The sequence below is a fragment of the Eucalyptus grandis genome, chromosome 6, assembly GCF_016545825.1.
Source record: "Eucalyptus grandis isolate ANBG69807.140 chromosome 6, ASM1654582v1, whole genome shotgun sequence".
Classification (NCBI taxonomy): domain Eukaryota; kingdom Viridiplantae; phylum Streptophyta; class Magnoliopsida; order Myrtales; family Myrtaceae; genus Eucalyptus; species Eucalyptus grandis.
Window position 1 is genome coordinate 33,259,787 of NC_052617.1, and position 11,227 is coordinate 33,271,013.

The 11,227-nt window shown below is 39.1% G+C and overlaps 1 protein-coding gene across 2 annotated transcripts; it reads right to left on the reverse strand.

The window, feature by feature from the left end:
* Nucleotides 1–2,783: 2,783 nt before the first annotated feature.
* Nucleotides 2,784–10,066, reverse strand: LOC104449247 (70 kDa peptidyl-prolyl isomerase). 2 transcript variants are annotated; one of them, XM_039316144.1, is made up of 14 exons: nucleotides 9,710–10,066; nucleotides 9,507–9,593; nucleotides 9,141–9,398; nucleotides 8,915–8,995; nucleotides 8,742–8,822; nucleotides 7,451–7,645; nucleotides 7,230–7,319; nucleotides 6,941–7,116; nucleotides 6,008–6,130; nucleotides 5,775–5,921; nucleotides 5,109–5,236; nucleotides 4,624–4,744; nucleotides 3,808–3,869; nucleotides 2,784–3,739 (listed from the first exon to the last, which is right to left on the reverse strand). In XM_039316144.1, exons 1-14 carry the CDS (start codon nucleotides 9,906–9,908, stop codon nucleotides 3,691–3,693), a joined length of 1,797 nt encoding a protein of 598 aa, XP_039172078.1. In that variant the 5' UTR covers nucleotides 9,909–10,066; the 3' UTR covers nucleotides 2,784–3,690. The 2 variants fall into 2 exon arrangements, with proteins under 2 accessions (XP_039172078.1, XP_010061642.2); XM_010063340.3 differs by lacking the exons at nucleotides 2,784–3,739; nucleotides 3,808–3,869 and adding an exon at nucleotides 4,007–4,268 and having other exon boundaries at nucleotides 9,710–10,063.
* Nucleotides 10,067–11,227: the final 1,161 nt, after the last annotated feature.

The following is an 11,227-nucleotide window of genomic DNA, read 5'->3' on the forward strand; positions in this document are numbered from 1 at the left end:
CCTGAACCTTAGATGCAATTTTACGAATCGATCATCTGCTCCTTAATTAACACATTATCAACCACTTTGGTAAAATAATCTACCATCATTCTCCACTAGTTGACATGTGCTAACACTTTCATCCAAGTCATCAACTAAATATAATATCGACCACTTTTCAATACATTAAATCAGCTTCCTCCATGGATGATCAAATATGCCCGGATAGTATATTCTTCATTCTTTTTCCTTTTTCTTCGTTAATTTTGACGGTTGTATATTAAGTTGTCGAGTCTACTTTTGTTACTTCTAAATGATCATCGCATATCGATAATAACTAAATATCGGGCATTTTTAGATATCAACAACATCTAAATTAAAAGTAAATTACAAAATTATTATCGAAGTAGATTGACGTTACTAAGCGTTTGGTAAAGCATTTTTTTTCTTAATTAATATAGAGGGTGGTAATAATGGAGCTTTTTCGTGACATGGTTCAAATAATAAAAACTCCATTACATTCATCAAATTTCTGAGTAGCGGATTAGATTCTTCGTTTTGTCTCTACAATTTTATTTTATGTTTTGACAAATACCACTAGTAAAAAGATTCATGATCTATGAGAATTAGTACAATGGGTCCAACACTTCCAGTGATAAAACAAAAGAAGAAAGACTATTCGCTCTACCCGCGTGGGTATCGCAAGCGGATGACGCCGACGACCACCACGCCTTGTCCTATTGAGTGGCGTCAAATACATGAATCCTATCACATTATTGTGCACTCAATCGGTTCTTGGTTGGAAATGGATTTATTATAATGGAGCCAAATTGAAAATTGGGTCATAAATAGATTTATCACAAATCTATTTATAACCCATTCATAACTTAACCAGACCCATTCCTTTTCAGTTTCCTTTTCTTTCTTTCTTTTCCTTCTTTTTTCATTTTCTTTCTTTTTCTTCATTGGCCTATCGCCGACTACGGCGATAAACGGCAGCCAGCCACAGGTGAGCTCGCCAAGCTTGCCCGACATCAGCGAGCTCAAACCCTAGCCAATCTAGCAACCTGGGCGAGGCTCGAGCCTCGTCTAAAGTCGCTAGAGCCTCATTGACGTCTAGCAATTTCAGGGGAGGCTTGAGCCTTGCCTGAGGTTGCCAGCGCCTCACCAACTTCCGGTGACCTCGGGCAAGGCCTGAGCTCGCTGGCGTCGAGTGAGGTGGAGCCTTGTTAACTTATGACTTTCCTTACCAAACAGCGGAAAATACCTTCTAATATGTTTTCACGTTTCAATCAAACATTGAAAAATATGACCATTTTTCTAAAAAATATTTTTCTTAGATTATTAATGTATATTGATAATTTAGGTTGGGTATGCTCATTAAATTTACATTGCATAAAATTAGGTTAAAACGGGTTAAATGAGTCAATATGGGTTGAACCATTTTCGACCCGATCTATCTATTTGATGGCCCTAGTCCTTGGGTTCTCCTCAAATTTTAAATGTTTTACATCTTTTATTATCGTCTCCTTTCACGTTCTGTTAGGCATCTCCTTTCCCTTTTTAACCAATGAATACGAGTACATCTCAGTTCGCATCTCTTCATTGGAGCATTTGAAGGCTTTTTGTTCATCATGGCTCAACCATTTCAGATGGCCTTCTCCCATCTTTTCCTCAATTGGGGCAGGGCAGCACCTACCATTTTTTCTTGATAGCTTCATTTCTTCCCTTATCGTCTCCTTCCACATCCCCCTAGGCACTTTCCTACCGGTTTTGACCAATAAATCCAATTCTTATTCACATCGCCTCACTAGAGCATTTGATGACTTTGTTAAAAAAATCCCAAACCATCTTCTCTTGTCTTATCCTTAATCGGGGCGACACCTAGCAGTTTTCTTAATAGCTTCATTTTTAATTTTGTCTATTTTCGCGTGCCCGCACATCCAATGTAGTATTTTCATCTCAACTGCACTCATTTTGTGCACATGTTATTTAAGGGGAAAAGTACCAAAAAAATCATAAATCTATTTTATTAGTATTAATTCAATCCTACACTATTCAATTGGACCAATTTAGCTCTAAACATTTTAGCATTAGTATCAATTCAATCCATCTAACCAATTTAGGTCAGAAATCACTAAGGTGAACACCGGCCGTCCTATGTGGCTCAACCAGAACTAATGTGGACATTTTTAAATAAGTTTTCTGTTTTAATTATTTTTTATTTCTTCCCCATATATGATTGTGGGACTAACTATTTATTGCATTCTTGTTTCTTGGTAGAGATGTTCCGGCATGTTGGGCCTGACTCCTTTTACAACCAGACTAAGAACTATCGGACCCTCCAATAATCGTTTCACGCCTTTATACGTACAGAACAGTAAACTCATTCTCATCAAACTATAAGCTACGCTTCGTAGTATTTACAAAGAGCCCGTCGCGCACTTTGTCTCTCACCTAGACAAATGCTCTCTCTCTTGGTACGACCATTTCTCGTGTCTACCAATGGGCTCGACACTTTTGCTAACTCATTGGAACCCCAATGATTTGACTATAACGTAGTAACATAGAGACGAACTCCAGAACACCCTGTAAAATACTTCAGTTTCTCGGTTTCAGGCAATTATTCGCTAACTCAGCTTTGCTCGTCCCGGAACTTCCTATAGGCCTCCAAACTTGGAACTATAAGCTTGGATTTACTAGCGCTCTGTCCGTCTATTGGTAAATCTCATGGAAATTCCACGCAATCAAGCGTCGAACCTTCAACTAATCTAGCCAGCCAGACAGATCTTCTGTAAGTCAAGTTTTGAACACTTCGATTCATCAATCTCCAGATGGAATTAGTCTGTGATTTTTGGGCTGCAATATACTCCGATATCTACAGTACATGGGTATGAGCTTCGTCTTCTGATTTTGACAATCCAGCAATCTATAGATGGAAAGTCTGGATCGACATGGTCCGTCACTCCGTTGCTTCTGCAATCCTACAGCTTGCCTGTACGTTTTACACTACTCTACACTTTCTTCCTCTGAGTGTAGATCCCCCGGTCGTCGCTGAATTCTCCACCAAAACAGCCTTTGAATCTTTTTCCATTTCGATACTAATATAATGCGACCACACTCTTTATCAAATTCATGAAAATACTCAGACAAGTTCTATTAACTTCAAAATCATTTTAGGGATGTTTTCCAACTAGGAATTATTTGGTTGGAAACATCCCGGACGAGTCATGTCTCGAAAGCTGCTGAATCCTTCTGTTTATATTCATCATTGAGTATATCAACCAATCTCGACATCATGACAATCCACAATTTTTCCACGTCCAAACTTTGAAGCCAGTTTCCTTAACGTCCCGGCAAGAAAGTATTGATTGAACAGGTGATACATTTATGATAAGCAAGATTATATTTCAATCTACTATACTTCATTGCTAATGTCTCGTTCATCCCCCCTTGTTCCCCACCCCTCGTTGCTAATTACGAAGTGTCGCCAAAGTACTCAATCATGCTTTCACCATTAAACCAGTGAATATACATAGTATACTTTTTTGAAAGTATTTGATCCTCTCGACTCAAGTAATCTTCATGAAAGCACATCGACAGCCCATCCACGTGCATCAGCCAAAGGTCAACTCAGAGTGGTGGCAGTAGCTATCAAGGTCACACTAATTGAGAGACTCTGGCTTCAACATGAGATCTACCAAGTGTTTATCAGACGCTTAACCACCAACAGAACCCGATCAACTGGTCCCCTGGAGTTCTGTAGGTTTGCATTCAAATCTCCAGTTTTAACTTTCTGTGTTATTTTAATCGAGGAAAAAGAAATACATGGCTTTCCCATCGAGGAACATCACTCCTATTGTCCAATGCTTCCCAGGCATCTTCTCCACCTGCTCAGCAGAAAAGACACAGAGACAGTACTCTGTAACATTCAGAATGCACTTATTTCGCATGATCCCTCCTCCGCTTAAACTAGCAATCGTTTGTGCATAGGAGCAGCCGAACAAGATTTGCAGTATCATTGTCATACTTGGTCAAAGTTTGTACGTTCTGCTTTCCCTCTTTCCCTGTATTGATTATGATTTCTTTGTTCTTGTCACAGCAAAAGATTAATGATTTTGACATATGTATATACTCATATACATTTTTCACGAAAAGGTATTTAATGTCGAATCAACCACTGTTCTAGTCTCAACAGGCACAGAACTATCAGCAGTCTTTTCCATATCCATTGCAGCCATATTCTCTTCCTCATCTTTGCTCTTCTCTGGTTTCTCGACCTTAAGTTTCTGCCAGAACATTGAATAAAAGTCCCAACACCAATCAGATGTAGTCAGATATTTGCTAAAACCTAAACAAACTGATGTCATAATACCGTTAATTCCTCAGATGACTAAAGAAAAGTGAATGGATGGCAAGGTACTGGACCTCGACCACCATTTGAAAAGGCAGAACAGATGCTGTTTTGTGGCCAAAAAAAAAAAAAAAAAAAAATCTTCACTTCAGAAAACCACGATCACACAATGAAAGTACCACTGAATAATTGTTATTTCGCAAGGTTAATCACATACTCTCCAGCAGATGACATGAAGTCTTTAAAACAATATTAAAATTGAAGCCTATCTCAAAGATTAGACAACTAACCTTATTACTCTTGGAGGTGTCCTTCGTCATCCATGCAAACATGTTGCTGTAAACCTTGGCATCTCTCCTATTGCTCTCGGCTTGAAGTTGTTTCAAGCTTCTCTCTAGCATTTTCACCTCCCTTACAGAAGTGCATTCCAGTATAAGTGTCAAAAGCTCACAATGGAAGCCAAAATTTAATGCTGGAATGTTATCCACATGCTTAATGCTCATTTCTCCACTCATGGCCCAACTACAAACTTGTCTTTGGTTCTACTAGTTACCTTTCTGCTGTGTGTGTAAGAGAGAGAAAGAGTCTTTTCTTAAAATTAAAATACCAGTCAAAAGGCCAAATAACCTTTTTTGACTGTGATTGTGCCAGGACATTCATTTCATTGTTGGGCATGTGTTTCTCATTGTCATTTACCATCACAATCCAGCAAAGCAAGAATTACTTTTTGTTTTGCTAAACAGCAAACAATCGAATAATTAGAATAACTGTTCACCTGTTAACAGGATCAATATCTAGAGCTTTCCTGATGTCTAGTTCAGCTGAGACCAGATCCGCAGTCTCCATATAAGCTTGCGCCCTCCTGTACAATGCTTTCACATTATAGAACTCATAATCCAGTACCTAAATTCCAAAAAGAAAGGGAATAAACCAGATACTCATCAGTAATCATCACCCTGCCATGTAATTTTAAAGGCAAAGCAAGTTATTCATGGTTGCATTAGCAGAACAAAACTGCTACGATATAAAAATGACACAGCTCACTTCATCTGGTTCATTGCCTAATAATTTACCATTCAGATGTGCTTTCACATGCACAAAACCAGAAGCAACCAACACACATAACCTTCCATGAAATGTTGTAAAACATACTAAGGACTTGACTTCAAAATTTTCATTCTCAAGCTTACTTCCCCATGAAATTTAAGAAGAAAATTACACTTCAGCTGGTTCACTGCCTACTTATTCACCATTCAGATGCTGCCTTCACATGCACAAAACCAGAAGCGAACAACACACATAACCTTCCATGAAATGCTGAAAAACATAAATAAGGCCTTGACTTCAAAATTTTCACTCTCAAACTTACTTTTTGTGAAATAGAAAAAAATTACATGTTTACTACATCCAGCAAATGATCATGGGATCTTCTGCACTTCACCTTTGAACAAAGCCTAATTGCTTCCTGGAAATTATTTAGCTTCAGACTACAAGCAGCAGCATTTAGCCAGCACGCAACTCTCAATGCTTTGACTAGCTTTTGCTCATCATCCCCAAAGGAACCATCCTCACCGACATAGTCAGCAGCCTATGGTCACAGGAAAATAATCAGACTTTGAGTGACTGAAATAAAATTTAGCATATTTCAATTAGGCAGTACATCCCAGTAGCTACCTTATCATATTTTTTTCCTGCTCGTCGAAGCTTCCCGGCTTTGAACAGCAAATTGCCTTCTTCTTTCTTCCTCCCAGCTTCCTCAATTCTCTCACTATTATTCATCTCCCATGGGGCTCTCTCCTTCAGAAAATTCATGGCAAAAGGGCACAAGAGAGAACAATTTGTACTTGCGTTAATTAAAAGTGTCGAGCAAATGACTGTCCAATAACTAGATGACAAAAATCTTGTACTGATACCTCCAAAAACTGTATATGCGAAAATATTACTGAAACTACTGCAAGGAAAACTGTGAAAAGAATAGCAACAAGAACTCTAGGGTTCATTCAGAAAAAATTTATCAACCGAAGGCACAACAAAATACGTCATGAATCAACATGAAAGAAATTCTAACAATCTTCAGTTAAGTTGTGTTTTGGAAAGTTTATCCTAATAAATTTCATTAAGTTTGATATAAGCAGAATATCTTGTTCTTTACATTAATCCTTGTAATCCCGGTCATTAGTTGCTATAGAAGATGGAAAACTTTGGGGAAGTTTTGTCATTCATACCAAGAAAAGCACAAATTACAGTTTGTGTGTGGAGAGGAATCTTTTATAAGTAGGGAACAGAGTGGTTACTAAATAGAGGCCACTGGGGATTTGATTCTTACACTGCTTAACAAAACCCTAATTCACAAATAACTCTCTACTCTTCACAGTTCTATCGTGAAAAAAGGTGGTGAAGTAGGGTCACAGGCCAAAGCAAAAAATCAACTTTTCAAGCTGGGCAAAATTACATAGGGAGGGGTAGTGTGCAGGTTAACATCAGGTGGGAAGAGAAAAAAGACCTGGTCTCGTGATTCAGTACACAAATGAGAATGTCCACAAGAAGATATCATTCTTTAATCCTACCAAAAAAAAAAAAAAAAAAATTCACGGATTCTTCCATTACCTTAATGAAGTCCAGCATTTCAACTTCATAGATTAGATCGGAACATGGAGGAACAATGGCGAGATCTTGTTCAACTTCTACACTTCCAAACCCATATTCATGATTTATCGTCACCATAGCCAGCTCCCCTTTCTTCATGGTTGCCGATGCACGATCTAAACCAGCAATCACTTGCTCTGAACACAGCATTAGGCAAAAAACAATAAGACAATGTATCTGACTTCTCAAGTCATATAAAGTAATTCCAATTAATAATAAAATATCGAAGCTGTAAGATTATCTGACTTACCTTCATCTGTGACAAAGTTCAGAGGTTGCTCGCCATCTAGTCCTTTCTTTTCAAATACAGTCCCATCCTCTAGCCTAGCTGCATAGCTAACTGCATAACTTTCAAATTAGCAATGCGACAAATGAAAAGGCATTTTCCACCACTCAAGTTATCCAACTTAGTTCAGAGAGTCAAATCCCATAGCCTTCACAAAAAGTCAAACCAAGAATAGGAATGCTTACTAGTAACAGCTGCACCCTCATTTGCTGTAAATGCTCCTTCCCCCTCTTTCAGGATCTTCTTGAGTACCTTTCCATCGCCAGTGACATCAATAACAGGCTTGAAAGATACCAATTCCAAGTCAACATCGAGGATAGAATTTGGAGGAACATTATGTAGCTGGTCACTGTTACCAAATTTTTTGTCCCCAAAAGCATCTGCAATAGAGAAACTGATTAAAGTACAAAACTACACTGCAGATGATTTGTTAACTTTCAAAGTTTTGGTGGGAAATGTATTGGAAATTTTCTTATCAGATCATATAGCCATTATGAGAAGCAAAATAGGAGGTCCATAATTTGATGATGCAGTAAGGATCACAATGTACTTCCAAAATACTGCTTGATTGAGACAACATCAGTGGCATTGAAAGCACAGCCATTTTTTAATGGAGCAGTCAGCCTGCATCTTCAACTCAATCGACAGCAAGATAAATCATCACATCACACAGGAGATAATAAGAATAAACCTTTGCCCCACCCCCATCTTCCAACAAGTACAAATAAAGCAGTTCATCTGAGTGTGATTCCACCTTTGATATTAAGTCCTAGATCTACGCTTGTCAAAACACTTAAACCTGTCTAAGTGTACATTACATATGGTCTTCCATGACAACAGAATCTATCAAATATTACTTGCCTTTTCTCCTTTCCCTAGATGTAACTTAGTCTCTTCAATCTTTCCGGTAAAGATAATGTTAAGCACCTTATGACATACAAAAGTTGCAACCACACATTAAAAGTGAACTTATAATGATGCTCATCCTGATAGCAGAGGTTGAGAGTGAAGTCTTAGGGAATCCATGGGGCTGTATGTATATAAGTGACAATTGTTATGACCACATCCTACCAGCAAATTTGTCAATAACATTTACAACGATATTATAATGAGAAGCAATTTTTTTATGAGTCAGAAAACCAAACCCAATATATAATATGCATTTCATGAAGCTTGGTGTGACATCAGCAGAAAAGTTACCATCATATCAGAAAATTTTCCACTAACTGCTGGTGATGATATATCTCATACAATCCATTTGAACTAATTAAAGGAATTCTTCTAATACTGATGAAATACATAGTGAGTGTAAATTGACATTGAAAAGTCTAACTTAAATTTACACGTGTTTTATCTAAAAGAAGTTTCAAAGGAAGTTTATTAACTGCACAAAGATAAACATCACAAGAGACATTCAGTAAAATGAAACCTTGAAACCCAACACAGTAAGTGTGTTGATATCATCTGGATACATACACTGAGGTTGAATGAGCAATTTAACCCTTTCTCCCTTTTTCATGGTCATCACTGCTTTTGAAAATGCTGGACAAAGATGACCTGAAAGAAGCAGATTACTCCTTTGTACTATGTAAGGTTTAGCAAAGACAACCGTAATCTGCAGCTGTAAGACTTTCTAATCAGAAACTAACCATCTTTTACATAAAATTCGAATCCTTCTTCGGGTGCTTCAGCAATAATGGTACCATCTGGCAAAGCCACTCGATATTTCACTGCAATTCATGACAAAAGAGGCACATTTTATCTTCCGCATTCAAATGTAGTTGTTCACCTTTCACCAGACAAGTCTGTCTGGCAAGGGGGCTTACTGGCTGGCGGACTAAATCTCATTTAACCCAAACAAGGAGAATAACTTACCCAAGACTTCATCTAGATCGCTAGGTTGCTCATTCCTCTCTCCTTTTACCAAAATCTTTTTCACAATCCCCCCATCTTTACAGATATCCACCACTCTGATCCACGAAATGAGCTCGACTTCGAACCTCACAGCCGCATTTGGAGGAACGCCCTGGCGGCCCACAGCTCCATAGCCCAGCTCAGGAGGCACGGTGAACAAGGCACATTCCCCTTCCTTCATTGTTATAATCCCATGGTCCAAACCAGAAACCAATTGACCTTCGAAACAGACGAAAACAAATTCATACCGGAACTCGGAACAAATTCTTCGCCGCCAAATGAATAACTAGCGCAAGGCAAGCCAAAACATCACGCGAAAAACCTCACCCTGACCAAGCTTCAGCGTCAGAGGTTCATCCCTATCTCTGCTGGAATCGAACCGAGTCCCATCAGTCAGAGTCGCCACGAAATGAACTGCACTCGCATTCCAGAACCAAATCCAACGGATGAAATTCAGCGAACTGGTCAAACGACGACGACGACTTCACACAAACACGCGCGAAAGAATGCGAGAGGCGGGAGAGGAGTACCGGCGGCTTCGTCGCCGAGCTCGGGCGTCTCCCAGCCGCGGCCGCGCCGGAGGAGCTTCTTCGCGAGGCCGGTGCGGCCGAGCGGCCTCTCCTCGCCGACCTTCATCGGAGGCGCCGAATCGATCACCTCGCCGGGCTCCTCCTCGAGACCGTCTCCGTCTTCGATGTCCGAGACGTCGGTCTCCTTCCGCGACGCCATTCCTCTCGGCGCGAGCAACGCGAGGAGGCGTCGCCGGTGGTTTCCTCCTTCCGACTTCGGCGGAGAAGACGGCGGTGGAGGACTCTTGTGCTCGAGAGAGGGTGGTCGTTGACGGTGGTCAAACCGCTTCTGATCGAAGCAGAGAAGAAGGCACCTCGGGAACTTCTAGATGCATCGAGTTCATTTTCTGTACACTGAAAAATCTTCTGTTTTATTTTTTTTTCCCGAATTCACTTGAAAATCTTTGGCTAGTGTTAAAAAAAAAAAAAAACATAATTTTTGTTGTTTCGGTGACAATGATGCTTGTAAATTAGACACGGCAGAATCGTGCTATTATAAACTTTTTCCAAATGGTGAACAAGACTTATTTAAGCTCGGTTTGTTTCGCAAAAAAATGACTTTTAAAAATATTTTCTAAAAAATGAATTAAAAAATATTTTTTGCTGTTTGATAAAGAAAATATTTTCCTCTATGCACCCATTTCAATAATTTTATTATTATATATTTTTTTTAAAATCACTTTTATTCTTTTTATTTTTATTTTTTCCTTTATTTTTTCCTTTTCTTTCTCTTCTAAGTCAATCGTCGGCCACAAGTGACCGGGAGCCTTGCCACAAGCCGATGAGGCCAAGCTCGCCCGACGCCACCAAACTCGGACTTGCTAGATCCGGCCAAGCCTCGCCCAAGTGGCTCGATTTGATAAGGTCGGTCGAGCGAGTTGGGCGGGGCTCAAGCCTTGCCTAGGTGGTTGGATCTAGCGAAGCTCGAGCTTGCCATCATCGAGCGAGGCTTCAGCTTGCTTGTGATTAGTTGTTGTCCCCTGTAGTGGCCAACCGTTAGCTATTATAGTGGTTGGCCACTGGCCAATGAAGAAAAAAAGAAAATGTATAAAAAATTATTAAAAAGTGCTTTTTAAAATAAAATAAAAGGAAAAGGTACTTAATGAAGGAAAGTATAAGGTGAAAGAAAGTATGGAAAATGTTTTCCTCCTTAGTGAAAAACATTTTCCCTATTTTAGAGGACATTTTTCATTTCATGAAAAATGTTTTCTTCAATCAATTCATTTTCCGTGAAATGAACATCGAAAAATTCGAAAAATATTTTTTGGAAGTTATTTACTGCAAAACGAACGAAACCTTCTTAATTAGGAAGTTCAAGCACAGTGTGGCGATGAAAGATCTACATGGTGGTTAAGCTTATGAGGTGCTGTGGAAGAGTAGCAATGATCAAGTTCCATTGAGGTGATTGTGATTTGTATGAAAAGTTGAATCAAATTGGAGATTGTTGAGAATATGTCTAAACTTTGAGCTTGTAAAGAA

Bases quoted from the DNA above. Each gene is read 5' to 3' on its own strand.
- LOC104449247 (XM_010063340.3), bottom strand. From the start codon at position 9,908: ATGGCGTCGCGGAAGGAGACCGACGTCTCGGACATCGAAGACGGAGAC. The intron at 7,646-8,741 runs GTATGTATCCAG...TCTCTATTGCAG, and splicing joins ATTGCTCATTCAACCTCAGT to ATGCTTTTGGGGACAAAAAA. The intron at 7,320-7,450 runs GTAAGCATTCCT...AAAGTTATGCAG, and splicing joins TGAGGGTGCAGCTGTTACTA to TTAGCTATGCAGCTAGGCTA.